This window comes from Necator americanus, chromosome X (assembly GCF_031761385.1).
Source record: "Necator americanus strain Aroian chromosome X, whole genome shotgun sequence".
In the NCBI taxonomy this organism is placed as follows: Eukaryota; Metazoa; Nematoda; class Chromadorea; order Rhabditida; family Ancylostomatidae; genus Necator; species Necator americanus.
The window spans coordinates 19,341,276-19,360,659 of NC_087376.1; the positions used below are offsets into that span (position 1 = coordinate 19,341,276).

The window sequence follows — 19,384 nt, forward strand, 5'->3', positions numbered from 1 at the left end:
CAGCATTTGTACCCGTCAGGGAAGCTACAGACCAACTAACGGACCAAGCGCACCGTGCCCATCTGTTTGACTCGACAGTTCTTCCAGCGCTCTGTTAGCAGCGGAGACGTGGGCAGACACCACTACCACGTCTAGGAAGCTACTTACTACCCACAGAGCCCTTGAATGATGTCTTCTGAAGTTTAACCGGCGCAAACAACACCTAGCCGGTCTTCATAGCTCCGACTTAAGAGCGATGTCCAGCCTTCGCGACTCAGTGGAATATATATCGAAAGCAAAACATAGATGGGTAGGTCACATGAGAAGAATCGACGACGGAGAAGAAGATGGACTAAAAGAACGCTAGAGTGGATCCCAAGAGATGCTAAATGCTCTCGAAGGAGACCGCCGGCGGTCTCCCTCGAGGGCATTTAGCATCTCTTGGGAGGTACGGCTCATGAACCTCGTCAACGTCACTCACGAAACTTGAGAACATCTTGGATGACAATGGCGAAGCAACGAAACGAGTAGAAAAGATGCTGGGGCCCGCACGTTCAGTGAAGACGGGCCATCTACGTATCTAAGTAAGTAAGTACATAGAAACAGAAGGTACATCGACCGTGGTTCGCAAATGGGATGACATGGAGATGTAGGGAAGAATATCAAATGTATGTCCATATGTTTTCCAGTTATATGGTTACGATAGAGTTATATTTTCTTTGAACGATAGACCAATATTGCATGCCAATATTTGTTACATCTCACTCATGATCAAACCCGAGGAGCGATGTTTACTTCTCAATTATGTAAGTTCACAGCGAAGCCACAGTTTTAGCACCAACTGTCCTTTCACTCTTTTATTATAAATGCATCCTAATGAGATTGTAGTTATTGTGTCTGCATAGCCTGCATCACGATAATATGGCATTGGTATGGTATCTATGTTCCGGCCCGTTTCCCTTCACATGTCAATATTGTGTGTAATAAGCGCATCTTATGACCTGATTGTTGCTCGCTCGCTATGAACTTGCTCCGTATATTGCGCCAGCGGTGTCGGTATACAGCGTGCAGGCATCCAATGTAAGAACATTTGAACGAACGAGTGTCTCAAAAATGGGAGCGTTCACGCACTCCAAAGGACATAAATACTGAATCCTGTCTATAAGTAACCTTTCAAAAGAAATTATTCGCGTTTAGAAACAGTGGGGAAGTTTTACTTTTATAAAAACAACAACGCATCTTTCACTAACTGTGATAGCCACAAACAGGTTTCTTCCTGCGTTCAACTAACCTGTTTCGGCAGAATTTGCTCATGTAGCGAGATTCTCTCAAAAACCAGTAAAAAGTCTATTCGAAGTACCGGTGGTGGGTAGAAAGGGTACCGAGTTTCTAGCATGCCACAGATCATAACTTTCCTGAACAATTAGGGATGAAATGTATTCTAAGGAAATTCATCGCCGTCGCTGCCCAAAAAGCTGGCTCTGCCTACACACCACCGATCATATGCTGCATCGCAGTCGAGTTGAAAAGGATCCTAATGTCCATTCATAATTATGGGACTTCTTTAAATACGTAAGGATAGAGTTCATATCGATGATCTGCAGGTTCTAAGTTCTTGGTAACCTAAGTTGATCACCCTTCGAAACTTACGAATGTTGGCAGTTTTGGGTCAGTTGAATAAATATTGATCGGAAGAGAGCGAAAAAAGCTGGTCGAATGGATGGAAAATAGAAGCTCGAGAGGGTTGTATCTCTGAACTTTTGATAAGAAAGAGCTCATTTGAAGCTACATAGGCTCTTAATTTGCAACGATTCCCGTTTACTGCCCCATTTGAACAAGTAATTTCAATAAAATCCACTATGCATTATTCTTCTCATATTTTTTTCTTGTAACTGTGTAGTTTTTTGCATCTTCATAACCAGGAAAGCTGACGGTTGTCTTTTCTCCACGGACGATTGGAGCGTGACTTCGTCGCGGCACGTTGGCGTTTCCCCGGGCATATCCACCCACTGGATACACAATGTCTCGTAGGCATTCGAGAAAAAAAGCGGAGGAGCCTATCTACCGATCAGCCAGCTGTACCACATATCCAGCCATTACCAGCTGTACCACATATTCTTTGGCGAAAAGTAAACAATCTGACAACCAAACCAATTCTGCACTCTCTAACACTCATTAACACAGAAACTGTATAGGAACCTTAACGATGCGAAGAATAGCAGAGTACCTATCGAAAATCCTATCCAAAATCTTCGCTGCCCATTTCTTGCACTTCCACCAAACAGTGTGTGCTCGCTCATCCTTATCTTCGAGTGAACTGAGCTGAAATAGTAACTTCAAAACTATGAGTACTTCAGAAACTAAACTCAGATGAACCAACCTCTTGAGGACACTCCCGCATAAGAACATCAATAGAAAATTTGATCCATACATCAAGACGAGGTACAGCAAGCATTTCAAAATGGATAGAAAACTGAAAGGGGACAAAAGGCTATGACTACATTTCAACAGCGGGATTAAAGCGACATGATATGTGGTGCAATTAACCAGCCGCTACGAATTCGAAGCGGCGCAGTTCTCGACTACTCGTACGTGACTACGAGGGTGTCATTGCAAAGTTGGTGGGCTCTCAGCAAATGCCCCCAATGCCACTTCGGTAGCAACCGGCTACACAACTGAGCACACGTCAGGTCGTTTTAACCCGACTGTACAAATAATTAAGAAACTGCTTACTTGAGTCAGAACATAGATAATCTTTAAGCCCTGACTTTGGATGAGAACAGACCCAGCAGACTGATTATTCAGCAACTGATTACAATGATAGTACACGAAAGGTTCGAGCTTAGAAATAGGTCCCGCGATATCATCCCTATCTTTGTTTCTTTTGAACCTTAGAAAAGAGTGAATTACATTGAATCATTAGAAGTTTAACAGAACATTAAGAAGCAAAGTACTCGTAAACTTTGGAAAGTCGATAAAGCATCAGGAGGCCAGCAGACAACACAGACGCATCTGGTGGATTTGAGAGCTTCGTCGTAAGCTGCGCTATGAATTGAGGCCATCTGTCAGGAAAATCCATCCGAATAATCTGCTGAACCGCAATGCACAACTGAGTTCTAGAAAAGGAAGGTAAGTAGCTCAGCAAAAAGGCTACTAGTGAAGAGAATAATAGAAGGTTGCAGATATAAGCAATTCAACGTCCAATTAATTCCCATTGCGGACCCTTTTTTTTTTAAGGAAAAGAGACACGCAAAGACTTATAGCGCAGAATAACCACAGCGGAGAAGCTAAGAAGATAAAGAGCGAGTTGGTCGCAAAATTTCTGAGCAGAGAAGGCCTCCAGTCGAGTTATAGTTATTACTCTCTGATATACAGACACTAAAAATCACTTGTACATGAAATCAAATTAAGCGGTCCTGAGAGAGAAAGAAGTTGAAAAGGAGCTCACCTTAACGATTCGCTTGCAGCACAAACAGCGTCAAGAATACCCTCTTTTATCAATGCTTTGTCATTGTCTGCCAAACAAACATCTAGGTTCCCAGATTTCTCACCAGCTTCCTCATCAACCTAGAATGAAGACTTCGCTTTTAAAGTCAATATTTTATCTAGCCAAGTTCCCACCTCCCACAAGCGCACAACTGCATTCTTAAAATAAATGACAGCCGCCTGGCGAACAGGTTCAGCAATAGAGCCATCACAGACGATATTGAGAAGTTGCGGGGTGAATCCTCGCTGTCTTGAACACTAAAAAAATTGTTTCTGCACCTTCTTGGAGGAGTGAGAACATAAACAATCAATCGAACAGGAATCTAACAATTTAACAATGCCCTCAAAGACAGCATACTACAAATTTGACGTGGTTAGGGAATCCACGGGAACTGGGGAAGGGGTTGTAGATTGCGGATCTAGGTTGGTTCCGCTCATCTCTCGTTAAAAAAAATGGCGTTGAAACCGCCTTAGTTCCTACGAGGTACCTTAGAGCGTCCCTCTCTGTACACGTTCCAGATCCTTTCATCAGCCCATTCATTTGTTTCTCATGAATAGGCTTGTGAAAAGACATCACTGATCTTTAATCGCTCAATGTGCGAAACCAGCCAAGGAACATGCTGGTGGTAAAAGAACGACATGAAAGGGACACTGTTCAACTACTCTTCGGATGACGTCATTGATGGCAAAATTGAACAAGAAAGGTTCTGTCAAACTCTCATGTTTCTTTGCTTCACTCCTGTTTTCATTTCGAACGGTGTCTTACACCCGGCTTCTGTTCGAATTGCAACAGTTCTTCGATTCATATAGTCGATTAATGGAACGAACTTTCTTGGAATACAATCGTGGTGAATCGTGTTGAGAAGACGGCCTGATGTTCCCTTCACATTGAAAGATCTTATTGCACCTATGCTTGCAGTTAGCTTAAAGGCATCACCCCACGAATCTGTGGTGGTGCAGATTTCAGGTGGAGTATTCGTATACGGGATGGGAGACTATGGAGAGGGGGTGATTTCGTCCATTTCTTCCTAACTGCAGTAAAAAAAAATGGCACATTTTTTTAACTGCAGTTACCGCACAAGGCTGGCGCGCTCCAGTCGAACTCCTTGTAGAAAATAGTGCGCCAGAACGCCTGAAGCCGTATCTTCCGTTTTACCGTTTTTTTTTACGGCAATTAGGAAAAAATGGACGGAATCACCCCCCTCTCCATAGTCTCCCATCCCGTATACGAATACTCCACCTGAAATCCGTACCAATTCAGATTCGTGGAGTGATGCCTTTAAAAGACATCGATATTTCATTTCTCTTGCTTTTGCACCCTCACAGTGAATTTCGACAATTATCGCACTTCAGTTTAGGTTGGCTACTTACTTTTCTACACTTTGAAGAAAAATTGACGTTTGAAAAGTAGGACATGTTTTTTTTTCCTTGGAGCTCAACTAAAAGCAAGGTGACTCAAGAATATTCCTATCCAAGGATATATACGAGAGCTGCGAGTTATAGAAACGAGTAAAGGGTAAAGGATAAAGTGTCGGTCTGGCGATAATCAACCCGCTTGGGATGCGCCTATACGTCCACTTCAATTTAGAATCGTTTGAGGTTTACGAGCGTGTAACTGGCCTATGCAGTGACTTATGGGGTCTAGCCGATGTCTCGTGTTTGTGTTTTTATCCTCCTAGACAGACTCGGTACCAATTTATCGACCCCGGGAGGAAGGATAGACTTGTTGGGCATTAGGACGGATTCGGACCTCCGACTGATCGTGCATACAGCGTAGCATCTCACCGCTACACGCGCAGCCACCCATAGTACCCTTCTGTCCTTCGTAAACAAGTATTAAAAGATAAATGTACAAGGTCCCTGATGTTTAAATCTTCTAGGGATGCGCTAGCGCGTTTTTTTAGTGCAATTCAGGATCGTTAAGGCGTTAGGTTGCGTGTTACTCTATACAAGGGCCTGCGGGAGCCAAATGATGTATAAGTTAGTGTTTTTTACCCTTCCAGACAGATCGACCACGGAGTGGTAAAGGGCTTAACAGTGGGACGCTTTTGAACAGGTGGAGTATCCGCATACAGGGTCGTAGATTATGGAGACGGGGTTGTTTCCGCTCACCTCTCCCTGCATCAGTGCAAACAGCCGCCTCCAGAATACCGTTTTGCGCGGCGCTATCTATTGCAACGCTTCACCCCTTGCATCGTTTCTGCCCTCGGATTCGTCGAAAATCAATTCGGACTGCCTGATAGGCAGTAAGGGACGCTACGCCTGCAAGGGTGGCGCGCTGCAATAGAAGGTATTGTACAAAACAGCATTCAGGGGCCGCCTGCTTGCAGTGATTCAGGGAGAGATGAGCAGAACCACCCGCGTGTCCGTAATCTACGACCCTGTCCCTGTATATGAATACTCCACCTGAAATCCGTACCACCCCAGATTCGTGGTATGCTGCCTTCAAATCACTACATTCATTACAAAACAGTTTATGAAGATTCAGGCGTACGACGGTAATACGGAAGTAGCAACACTTTTGGAGATTTAAAACATGTTGATTATGTGACAGTGGGATCACGAACATTCAACACCCCGCTGACCCAAATTTTTTAAGCAGAGATAGAAACTTGAAACCTCTAAAAGATGAGAATTCAATTGTAAGTGGTTTTCAGCAGTTTTAATGAGGATCAAGCAGAATGCCATGGCAAAAATAGCTGCGATTCCGCCTCATTTTTAGGTCTGAAAGATAGCAAATCACTTCGTGATAAGAGGACTAGAAAAATACGTTGGATGATTTTCATAGAGAAAGGCTAGCCTTCCAAAATAGTCATAACTCTGTTTGTTGCAATCTCCCAGGTTTCTTTTTTCTTGGAATCTAGATGTGAAAGAATTTAATTTTTTTTTTTACTTTTTTTTAAAAGATTTTTTCTCATTTAAGATCAGATAACCACATGGCCCAGAGAAGAGAAAACCCGTATTTGAGGGTTTCCTTATTACCTCCATCCGAGTACATAGCTGCTTCTTTAAAATCCCGTCCAGTTTTTCTGGAGTGGGAAAACTTGCCAGAATCCCGATTTTCACTCGGGCGTAGAAAAGTATGATTACAAAGTCTAATAGCGTATCAGTGTTTTTTCAGGCAAACCTCTTTCTCTTTCTCTTTCAAATGCTATTTCATGCGATTTCCAGGGCTTCGCCGTTTTTCCTATCTGAAATCTTTCCAACTGCAAAAATAAAAAAAAATAAAAAAATAAAAATAAAAATAAAAATAAAAAATAGAAGTTCGCAAGAAGCTTGTAAAAAAAACAACTATAAGGTAGTCTTCTTTTCATAAGTTATTTGCAATCTTCCGTACTTAACAATGTGCACAGAATACAAGCTTTTTTTTTGGTAATTAAGTTCTATGAAATCCACTTTAAAACCCCTGAAAACTATCTTTTAGATGTAGTTTCAAATTTCTAGCTCTTCTACAAAAATTTGACTCACCGGGGAGGGGGTTTGAGGCTGCGTAGTCCCACTATCACATTGTCGAAACAAAATGTTGATATTTTTTTCGTCGTTCTTCTGTAATTTGACCTATGTACCTGACTCCTCTTTTTCTGTCCTATCATATTAATCAGTATTCAAAGATATTTAATAGGTTTCACAATAAAAAGAGAATAGAACAAATAGTAAGTCTTATTCGAGAGGATCCTGTCCAATCACCATGTTGACCCTGGCCCGACAGAGGGGTATCTTTTACACTGCAAGTGTAAGGCATCATCGTGGTCTCATTATCTCATTTTCTCTGTCATAGGGCCTTTTGAAATCTGATATTTTCTTGCGCGCGCGCTTTCCGAACTTCAAAATCTTTTTCGCCAGGAAGCTTTCTGAAGTTTGAGACGTTCGTTGACTCGGGGATTCTGAGGTTTGAAATCTATCTGAACAGCATCAGCCAAAAGCTAGTAATGCTGAGATGGAGGAAAGACAAAGAGTTAAGAGAATGGTAACACAGAGGGCAAGAGGAGTAATGCAAAAGGAAAAAAAGCGTGCGATGGAATCTCAGCGTAGATGAAATGCTCGGACTAACATGAGCTACAGAGGGAGCTGAGACAGAACGTATTGCTAGGATTGGTCATAGTTAGAGTGCTTGAAGAGCAATGAGCGAACCAGAAGTGAGGTAGTTAGTGTAGTTTTCTTACGTTTATTTCGTCTATTATTCTACTGTAGTGTTTCCCAGTTGTATAAGTTAATTCTTCCGTTTTCTCCCATGTGTTTTCCTATTCTCACTTCTTTTCATTCATACAGCTACCAACGCGAGATGGAGGAGAAGTCGGCCGCATGCGCTGGTGTACGATACAATGCGAGTTATTCTCTTGTTTTTGAGCAATGACAATGAGGATTGTGTCCCATCACCGCGCTTGACTCTGAGCGGAACTCTTACCGAGTGCGCTACACCCGCCACATACGAGCATTACGAGTTATAATGCTTCAGCCGTGCATGCTGGGTGAGTATCTGTCAGTCATTGCTGCTTCGCCCTGCATATCGAAGTTTCTGTGTGTCGTCATGGATGACGAGAGCAGAGTCCTCTGTGATAACAATAGCTGGATATGTATGGCTTCCCCGAGGCGTTCAGCCGCAGTGACAACCAGAACCAAACCAAAACCAAGGGGATATGCTCTGCTGCTTCTAGGGCTCGCAAGGAATGTTGTGGTAGGAACTGCTGCCCGAAAACCAGACGATCGACGCTGAAATATTCCGCAGACCTAGCCCCCATGTAACTACCACTTGCTCCGGGCCCTTCTGGAGCAAAAATTGTTCAACTATTTCACTTACCTCAGATCCGCTGTTACGTTCTTCTTTGAGTTTCAGCCGTCCAGCTTCTGTCCCCCAAGGATTGTAATCCTCTCAGAAATTGATAGACACCACTGATGAATATAACGATGAATGAGCATCAATGTGAGATTAAGAAACAATAGAATTGTAAAGATTATGCCTGCGTAAAAAATAGGCAGGCAACCTAATAGGATAGAACACTTGGGCTTGAAATTTGTGCGCAGAAAATGGACATTATTTATTTATAGCCGGATAAAAGCCAGTGTTAAGAGCATCTGTAGATTTTCGACTGTGCAAAAGAATGTGCCTCACCAGAGCCATTAGCAACAGCAGAGAGTATTCTAAAAGGGTTCATCGCAATCGCTGCTCAAATAGTTGGGTCATCAGCAATTAGTGAAATAAGTAGCAAACCTAGTTTCTACTCATTTAAAGGCAGCACACTTTGAATGTGACGTGACATGGATTTCTCATGGAAAGCTTCTATACGGGATCATAAATTGCAAGAAACCACGTGGTCCCGCAATCTACAACCCTGTATAGAAGTTTTTCGTGCGAAATGCATACCACGTCAGATTCCTGGTATGCTGTCTTCAACTTCGTTGTTTGTATAGAACATAGCTAAAGAAGATGGAAGAGAGTACGTTTTAAATCTTAAGTTTCCATCTCAATTTCGAGAAAGAAAAGAAATTAGAATATCGCATTATTGATGTGTTGACCCACCCACCCCTCTTCTAAAATAGACGCAGAAAACAGTCCTTTCTTTTCTCTGGTCAGTTAATGAGCAGAACGAGTGATTGCCTTGTTCAAGTTGTATTAAAGATGCTCCTGGACTCAGTGAAGAAGTCTTCCTTGTCACAAAGGAAGGTTCTGCACGAAGATGGTATAGTTGCGTCAAAATCACCTCAATCTCTATACAGCTGCGTAAGCGGCCGCGCCCGGAATGGTGAAATGTAGAGGTAAAGATCGAGTGGAACATCTGCTAATATAATGCGTCGTTGCAGTTCTTGGTGGTGCCACCTCAATCCCAATCGCTAGCTCCACCGCTTCTTCGAGTGCACCCGCTTACGCGGGGGCGGCCGTTAGGTACCCCCACCCACCGCGACAGACGATCATTAGGGAAAACGACTGGCAACGGCGATCGTTAATTGCGCTGCGCTTCCCTTATGCCCCGCCCATCACACCCTTCATCAGCGACTCTAATGGTCTGAGATGCCTCGCACGGGCACGATATCTCTGCTCCTGCCCCTGTATGGAGTATCGATCGTTTACGTATAAAGATATATCGAGCAACTGCACACGAGATGCCAGAAACAGGAAATAATTGTACGTTTATTTACGTAAAGCAAAAAAAAGTCGAAATTTCACAAACTATTGTAGTATCTTACGTGCATTAAATACTCTGCATAAATACAAATATGTCTATATCTTCTATATAAGTTTTTTGGTAACAAATCTTGGCATTATTTGGCAGAAAGTGTTTATTGCTATGGTGGATATGTCGGTACGGGACCCCCATTCTTCTTTGAAATTCTCCACTGTATCGTTAATTTTCTGCCGGCGCTTTTCTGTCTTGTACAATTTTTCTACGTTTTTGCTTCATTTTTAGCATTTTCATTTTCTACGTTTTCTTCCACTTTCTACGTTGCTACGTTGTTGCCTTTTTGTTCTTCAAACCTTCAAAGAAGGCAACTCTATCACATAATTGCAATAAAACATTGCTCATGAGCACAGTGATGTGGTGATGGATGAGCACGGCTTAGTGATCACAGGTAGTCCAAGATATGCCTGCTATGACATACCGACAGCCTCTTCTGCAGCCACTTATCCGGCTGCGGGTACCTAACGATACGCGCCACGCTTACGCAGCTGCATCGAGCTACACGTGATTTTGACTGGACTGTAAAAGAAGTTCGGGTAAAGTTGGCGTTAATACAAAGTACAATCAGTACGTTTGGCAGATCATGGAATAGCGACAGATGGTCTCGGATATCCTCCGGGACGGGGACGGCACACCTCAGCGAAGATGCGGACAGCTGCGTTAGATCGTACCATCCCCACGGGATAAGTCAAGGAGGTCAAAATATTATTAAACTATGTTGATCTATGAATGTTATCCACATGTTCTGAAATTTTATTAGTTATAGTGCTACCATGTTTAGCAGTGTCTACTTTTCTGAAAAGTAAAAACATATTCATGTTTAATACTAGATTTACACTATTTCATTCAATATAATTAATTATAATTATTTAAGCAAGCCAGTGCAATCAATCCTTACTGACCAGTTTCAGCAGAGGGAATTTTAACTATAGTGACTTTTAACAATAGGCCAAACGACATGAAGCAAGGTGCAATTGCGCACGAAGCGGTGGAGCGTAGCGGTTAGGATCGAGTGAGGACCCTTTCTACCACCGTTCATAGCTGAGTTCGTGATGGTCCCACCTCGATTCCAACCGCTATCTCCAAAACAACTCTTCGAACGCAACAGCTTACGCAGCCGCACCGTCTTGACGTCTTGACCCTACTATACATCGGACAATTCCGTCTAAGAACCAGAACAAAAAGGAATATTCAATCTTTTTCTTCTTGACGATATTTTCTGTTGCTGAAATTCATGCCACGGCATCAACGAGAATGAAGAGATAATTTCATAATGTCCCAATAAACTACAACGCAACTTATAAGAGACGTATTTGTTAACTAGAGGTGGCGGAAGGACGCATTACGTCCTTGGTGGCTGCAGTACTGGGTAACTCTTTCGACTGATATGACAGCTGATCGATAGCATGATTGCATCGGCAACTCAAACCCCTTTCTCCTTAGTTTTTGAAAGAAAAAATTCGTGTACCTTTGCGTCACCTTAGTCCTAGCAACAAAATTTGATATTTTGTTTTCCAAGATTAAGAAAAGATTTTTTCTTTTAATTTTATAGAGGAAGTGTTTTGCTAACGCTACTTTTGTTTCGCTGCTAAGACTTTAGTTTTTAAGGATTTGATTCTTGCCCCATTAATCACGCAGTTCTTCAAAGTCAAAACTGCGACTACGATTACAGAAAACGATAAACATGCACGCTGATATGTAGAAATGGTTCAGGAATTCGGTCTCAACAAACTAGAATCCTAGAAGCATCCTAGCATTGAAGCAAGCGATAAAACAATGGAAATGAGGCAAAGACCCATCAATAAGGCGCAGCTTCACTCTGACTTTCTGAGATATACCCAATCATAGTTACTATGCACTGAAAGGTCAACCAATGGTGGAATTGGTGAATGAACAGGAGCGACACGAAGCGTTCGTGAATCCTGCTTTTTCATGAGATAATCTTCCTAGTTAGTTAGGTACTCGTGGCAAGGTAGTTCATATTCATGAACAAAAGGCGCCGAACGCCAAAACAGGACGAGTGATTGGGACATGGTGGCAAGAAACCTACGATTTCAAGTGTTTTAAGTAAGAAAATCGAAACAAGAGTCCTTGGTCCAAATTCTAAAGACCACCGCCGTTCTAAACACGCATTTAAAAAAATACGAGTGGAATTACTGTCTCGTATGACTTCTAAGTGCATAACTTATTATGTGTAACAAACATACAGAAGTGAACAGGTGGAATGTGGTCTGAAAACAGGCGCACATAAATGTGACCGTCATGGACACGCTAGAGCGACCACACGAAGTGTTAAAAATTAACAAATCGTTCGAAGGTTTAAGAATGCGTTCGTGACAAAGTGCAAACTTTCTATTCTGATACGTACATGTAGTACCTCACGTTTCATGCATGCAACAATGAAATTCTAAAAGCCAAACAAAAAAAAACGCTTGACAGTCTTAACGAACCTTTGCGAAAAAAAAATTGGTTAACGCAGTGTAACACAGCAAAATAAGTTAATATCTAGTAAGTTAGTTGGTAATTAGTATAGGCACATGAAATAAATTGAGTTATTTTCTCAACTAACGTGTACTTCGAACGTGCTGGAGTCATTCGCTGCAGTGATTCACACGACATCTGATACGAAGGCGTACAGTTTTGCTTCACAAGGGCAGGACGCTTACAGCTCAGGTGGTTGAGAGGTGGCTTGGAATTCCTTTGTTTACATTTCATCCCACTTCTGCTTGCAGATTTTCTAATTCAGCACTTACGCATTATTAGCGACAAGTATACAAAAGCTGAGCAAATATCTAATCGACGAACGAATGCCCAAAGACCTCCGCTGTTTTGCTGGTCCTAGGGTAGTTCGGCGGGGGCTCAGTTGCGCTAGGCTCGAACTGTGTGCGGACTTCCACAGAGCATAAAAAAGTTGGTCCTAAGTGACAAATGGCTGTCTCATTTTGAAAACTATTTGAGAAGGCGATAGTTCATCAATCGACTGATCAATACTGGAAGTAAATAACTGAGTCGGTCGGAGAGGACCCATGACATGTTGGCTAAAGCTACCAAGAAAAAAAAACAAGAAGACAGAGCAGGAACTACTACTACTTTGACTTCACCAAACCTTCCTAACAGGCTTACCAGAAATGAGTAGCTAGCCCATAAGAAAAAGAACTCATAAGAAAAAGAACCGAGAAGGATTTCCAAAGTAATCCACGATCACCGAGCATGCAAGCAACAACTTTATTATTCAGTCAATTATTTATTCACACATTTTCGAATTGTATTTGGAAGCTGGTGGACTTAGGGACAGCCGTTGGGTAAGTCTTCATGAAAGCTGTTCACATTCGTCTGATGCGCGACTTTAGGTAGACCTCCACAGATGTGGGAAGGTCGTTCCTTCCACGGCAATCCACGATCGACGAGCCGCTGGTTAAATTCCACTTTTATTCTATTCTTTTTCTTTTCTCTTGTATATTCTTTTCTTCTTGGACTTTGATGGAAGCTCCAGTCATGTAGTAACCAGAGTGAAGTAGCGAAGAGTCAGTAAATTAGTAGCAGGAGGCATCAGGTGAATGAAACGAGTTAACAACGAGAACGCTTTCTGTGCTGTATAGACTTTCTTGCGCCTCCGCGCACAGTTCGATCGTAGCGCAACAGAGTGGCTCCCACCCAACTACCTTAGCACCGCTTCGTTATGTGTTGTACTTCCTGCTTTAATCGCAACCCGGGATATATGTTCTTTAAAGTTGTCCAGAGTTTCTAAAAGAGATGGAAGGCTCCCACTTGCTCCACAATATCGATTTTTTCGTCCGCTCACCGATTAACAGTAGTTTCAGACATCCAGGAACGTTCATGAATACGGGACTAGGGTACGGGACAAAACCGTGAAAATAGACTGACCGCTGCTGACCTGCGTTCAGCCCCGCGCGCCTCCGCGTAATTGCGGCTTCCGCTTCACCAACTACGACATCTACGACATTCTAGGATTCCCCTAAACCCCGCCCCCTCTTGCCTCGAACCAAGGCCGCACGCGACGATCGCGTCGCTACGGAGCAGTGGAAACCGCGGATATGGAGAGGAGAGGAGTGAAAAACGAATTGACGAAGCATATTCTGATATACGAACTGAGTGCATATTATAGGAAAATTAGACATAGATATTTCTATCCAATACATTAAAACATCATCATAGGCATCGAAGAGTGATACGTCGTAATCGTTAACTACATTAATCTTATTTGAGAAACTCCACACACATTAAGATTATAACAAAAACATGCTGCAGGAGAAACACTAAAATGTATAGATTCTCTCACACACCCCACAATCACACAACGAGTGTAACATAACAGGTTTTCATGGATTGTTTCAGTCGCCATGACAAACTCGGAAGGCCTTTCGTCTTGCTCGTTCCATTCTAGAAGGTGAGTTTCGATGTGAAGTTCCTCACGCGTTGTTATAGGTCTAATTTTCGCGTGAAGATTACCAATAACGAACTCGAAGGTACAGTTCTCTCTGTAGAACTTCCCTAGGTCCTTATAAAGAGCTTAATCTTCTTCGTAGCTTGATGTTGGAGCGGTTGCGTGTTAGCGTTTGTAGCATAAGCAACGAAGATAGTCAACGCTGGCGTTGATCCATATCTCATACAAAAACGTCCTATACGAGTCTTCATTTGTTCGAATGGGTCTATGTTCACTGGCGTAGTAGTGCTGACGAGGACACCAACACTGCTAACTCCTCTACTGCCGCGTTTCTCCTATTTTAGGAACAGTTCCTTCTTCTTCAGTGTCATATGCGGGGTTCAGTGAGTTGCGTCATCTCGTCTCTGTCAACCCGATGACGTTATTTCTGATCTTCCTGGGTTGCATCAACTTTATCAACATTTACGATGTAATGTTTTCCCTCTTTCTAAGTCATTGTATAGCCTAACACGCGTTCCAAAAACTTCAACGATTACGAACTGCAGTAAAACGCGTTGGCGCTTCCCAAATGGATTGATATGAAAGTGACTTTTTAATGCTTGTTTGGGGCGGAGGTAGCGCAGTCGGTAAGAGGCCCAGTTGTCTACACGATCGATCGGAGATTCGAACCCGCCCTAGTGCAAACCAAGCCTTTCATCACTCCGAGGTCGATACATTGGCATCACACCTGTCTGGTAGGATAAAACACTGACTTAACGCATCGGTTAGACCCCATAAGTCACTGTATAGGCCAGTTACACGCTCGTAAACCTCAAACGATTCTGAACTGAAGGTGGTGGCGCATCCCAAGCGGTTTGATTAACCCCAAACACTTTATCCCTTACCTTTTACTTGTTTCTATAACTCGCAGCACTCGCATATACTGTATGAAAGGAGTTGATGGAGTTCACTGCTTCGTTTCATACTACAATCAAACATATTCACAAAATTACGTCCCATTCATTATATTTTACAGTGCTGCTCACTGCAGATTCAATATTTTGTTAAAAACTTGATCATAACCATAATTAACGTACAGGAGAATCATTACAAGTGAGGTTTTATTGGTCTTAGAAGATATGAATGAGAAATGATATGGTTCTAAAGAACAATATTTGAGAAGGGGGAATTTTCATATTCGTGGTCAGGGTACGCATGAACCCCAGTAGGCCGGCGTTTATTGGGCCGAAAAAAAGTGAATGAGACAATAACAAATCGGTAAGCATTTATTGATCGCAGGTAATAACTACTACTTATTACCAAATAATTAACTATAACTTGCAGAGTGGTCATAATATTCGTGGATAACATACACCAAAACTGGCGAGGTTTTACTTAGTATACATTAAAAATGTGCTTGAATCAGTAAAATCAGTGTAGTCGATAAAGAGATCAATACCAGAAGCGAGAAGTAGCCTGTAATCTGTACCTTTTTCAATGTGCCTGTATGCAAAGTTTGATCAGATTCGCTTCATCTAATGCAATTTGCAAACGGAGCACACACGCATACCCACACGCAGATCTTTTGCTTCATACCTATACATACTAGCACGAACCGCTTGCTTCGTCTGCCTAACCCGTTTGTACCATTATATTTTGGCCTAAGCAGTAGCGCGAGAGAGGAAGGCCAATGCACTGCTGGTTATAAAGTACTTAACAACAAAATCACGAAAGTCGATAAATTATTTGTCTTCACAAGTTTGGAAATTCTTTACTGTTTAAAGAACTTGTGATTAGAGCTGACAATATATTGACAATTACCACTGTTCACACACACACCACTTGAAGACACTGTTCACCACGTAGCGACATTCGCGGCCAGCACTCTCCAATATCATCGCAAGCGTCTGTCGCTGTCTGTCGTTCTATTACTCTAAGTGGTAAGTTTCCAAAGAGAGTGCGAACAGAATGGCAAAATCAGTCGCTGATGGAGAGCGCTACCCATAGTACATTATTATATTACCAGTCCGAACGTCCGGCTAAAGCCGGACTTCAGACTTATTTTGGTGTTCGCTTCGCTCACCATTACCGATCAATAAAAAATAACAGAAATAACAGTAGCAACATTTTGTTTTTGGAAAATTATAATTGCTTTTTTCTACCAACGCTTTCTTCAATTTTTTTACCCGAAAATTTAAACGTAGATGAAATAATTTATGGTTTTCCCCAAACGCTCAGTTCCATATTTGGAGAGCAACCCAGCTTAATTTTACATCTATTTGGAAACATTATTCAAAGTATGAGTTTCCTCCGCTCTCAACTATTAGCACAGCATGATGTGCTAACATGGAATGACGTGAATATTACTACCGTAGTGACAAAAATAACGTCCTACGTCAGATCGCGTAAACTGTTGGCTACTGTGTATTGCATTTGATCAGCCGTTGGCACGTGTGTTTCCTCTTTTTGAAAGATGTTAGCAGCATCAGGAGACATGCTGGGAAATAGATATGCGAAAGGACCATAGAAACCCATTCTACCGCGTTGGGGCTCCAGCGCACCAAAACGACGCAGTTGAACCCGTCCCTCCCCACTCTATAGCTTCTTGGCACCGGCGCACTATTTCAACCCAGTGGGGCCCGTCTCACCCCATTTTACAGCTATCTGGCTCCGGGGCACGAATTCGACGTCGTACTACCCATCTCACCCAATTTTACCGCGTTCAGGTTCCACCAAACCGACGCCATAATATTCGTCTCCCTCTTTTTGGAATTTTTTGACTAAGACACACACATATAGAGATGCACACACGTGACAGAATAAGCCCGTTATTATACAGCATGATAGCTCGCAAATTTGGAAGTATACATTAACATAAACGTTTATTTACCCTCACTAACATATGTGAGAAACTATTTTGCCTTATCAAAGCCAATATACATATCTGCACAGTTTGGGACAATGGTGAAACGGTAGAGTGCTCGTCTATCAGGTGCATGGCGATGGTTCGGTATCTCACCGATGCAGAGTTTTGCATCATTATAGAGTATTTTCGTGACACACAGACAAACACACACACACATACACATACACATACACGGACTAAGCGCGTTATTATATAGCATGATCTGCGTGTATCCGCAACCGACATCGTCAATTACTCCTGATGGTCAAGTTCCAGTCTTCTATTAAGTTCAATTCTATTCGTTACGAAAGAAGGAACTCGATCATTGCTTCATGCAACGTATCACCTTCTCTTCGCAATGTTTCGTTCGCCTCCCGCTTAAGTGTTCTCTCGTGGGGTTAATTGCACACTCCAATTTAAGAGATCGCCCGTGCGACAAACGCTGGATCAGTAGTGAGTAGCCTATCCTAGCATAGGAATCGGCACACTGGATGGGCTTAAACACACAAGTCTGAGTTAAACAAGATCCTCGATTGTACATGGGAATTCGTATACGACGAACTATTAGCGCTTCATATGGTATGACGCACACGGATAGGCTAGGTAGATTCGGATTGGTGCATAAATTCCAGAGGATAAAAAAAAATATGTGATCTTAGCCTAAGCCTTTGTATAAAGAACTATCAAAAGAAAAAAAAACCAATGTCCCTCCAAATCTACCAGATCGCTCTCTCCACAAAGCCAAAAGCAACTTAGTCAGGGCTGCCCGCCCATAAGACTAAGCTCCGCACTTTAGGCTAGTGAGAATAGTGAAAAATTCCAATTTCAAAACTTCCAGTCCTCTTTCATCTTCACAAAGCTTTTTTATTTGCTTAAGTTGCAATAATAGGAGGCTATCTGGAAGTAACTAAAATCGGCAGAACTACGTTCTTCAACAAAACAACCACGAAGCTTGGATTGGCGCAAAAGCAACTGGTTTGCAAACAACAGAACAGCAGGCGCCGTATTTCCGTACTCATTCGAAAAAAAAAACCACTTCCTTTTGGAGCCAGGCTCGTTGTAAAAAATGTCGCTATGAGCTGTCTTGACACTCTCTTGCAACAAAAACCCCTAAAACATGGAGAACTAGCTGCAACACTGATGAACAGGAAGTTTTGCACTTGTAAATAAGATTTTATGCAGATGATAGATGAGCGAGGAAATGTTAGTTAATCATTGCGGAAATACGGGAAATCACTTTTGTGGAATGAAGATTAGTGGTGTGAAAACGGAAAACATTCCTGAAAACGAACATATATGCGCATAAATTCTAAGCCATCGAAAAGAAATGGCATATCGAAATCAGATTGACTGAATTCCAGTACAACAAATTCTCCACACGTTACCGTGATGCCTCAAAACGAATTCACATCTAACAGTCTATTTAACAACTGCCCAGAGTTACACCTACAGTTATGATTTGTTTTCTCTTCTTAGAGAATTTCAAAAAGAGTCAACTGTCAGCAGTAAATTTAGCATTTGAAGTATTGAACGCAAGGAAAAAACAAACTATCTCTGCTTGTCTTCTACTGCCTCTAATTCGCCTTTCCGATATTATTCTCATCATTTCTTTCTTTTTTCATCATCTTCCATGTCCAGAACTTCGAAGCTGTTTTACTATTTTGCTCTTTCGCTCCCATCTAATGCCAAGTTTTTGGTCACCCACTATACACAGATGAGCTAAGTATAGGGCGTCTTCAGTTATCTGGGCATGAATGTGAACGACTATCATTACTACTACTCGCAGCTAAACGTTGTTTTCTGTTCTTATGTAGTTTCAAGACTACAAGCTCACATAGTCTCCAAATTGTTTTTCTTTTTTCAATCAAATAAGTTTTGAAAACACGCCAAAGAGAGGCACCGGTACTACTCTGCTTCGTCAGTGCAAATGAAGACCCCTAGAGCTCTCCGTTCCGGTATCATTCTTGCTGTAGAAAGGCTCCATTTGACAGCGCATAGAAAACTTCTATGTTCACAACAGCGAGATATTAACAGGGGAGTGATTTTAAAACATATTAACAGGGAAGGGAGAATAGAGGGTGTGATCTGTGGAATGGATGCGAAGCGCTTGAGAATTACTTTTATGGTTTATTTCCCGTTCTTACGAGATCAATAGGAGCTGAAGACATCATCCCATAATATCATGGGTAAAATGTGAGTGACAACCTTTCCCCATTCAGTCGCAACAGGAGCACTTACGATGCACTGTTCGAAGCGATCAGGAAACAAAAAATCTTGAAATATTGTAGATAGAGAGAGGAAGCATAGATACCTCAGAATAGAAACGTGAGTGAAAATGATTATTTGCCTGGTTTCCATAGCTACAATTGGTTTCTTCCATGTAATTCATTAGGAGACAACTTCATCTTGAGATCACAAGAGGTGGTTTGGAAAATCTTCTATGGATCGATGCGT

General features: G+C 42.1%; 1 protein-coding gene across 2 annotated transcripts in view; it reads right to left on the reverse strand.

Annotated features, from left to right (window-relative positions):
• The window catches only part of RB195_024189 (uncharacterized protein), a gene marked incomplete at both ends in the record, with an annotated part of 49,716 nt that extends 41,132 nt beyond the window's left edge, over nucleotides 1-8,584 (reverse strand). The window contains 8 exons of one of the 2 annotated variants that reach the window (XM_064211873.1): nucleotides 2,207-2,301; nucleotides 2,360-2,452; nucleotides 2,713-2,869; nucleotides 2,934-3,095; nucleotides 3,428-3,546; nucleotides 3,601-3,723; nucleotides 6,934-7,011; nucleotides 8,576-8,584. In XM_064211873.1, coding sequence (XP_064067754.1) covers nucleotides 2,207-2,301; nucleotides 2,360-2,452; nucleotides 2,713-2,869; nucleotides 2,934-3,095; nucleotides 3,428-3,546; nucleotides 3,601-3,723; nucleotides 6,934-7,011; nucleotides 8,576-8,584 — 836 coding nt within the window. Of the gene's footprint in view, nucleotides 1-2,206; nucleotides 2,302-2,359; nucleotides 2,453-2,712; nucleotides 2,870-2,933; nucleotides 3,096-3,427; nucleotides 3,547-3,600; nucleotides 3,724-6,933; nucleotides 7,012-8,087; nucleotides 8,205-8,575 lie in introns of those variants that run through there. The other variant, XM_064211874.1, reaches the window with a different exon arrangement.
• Between the last annotated feature and the right edge of the window lie 10,800 nt (nucleotides 8,585-19,384).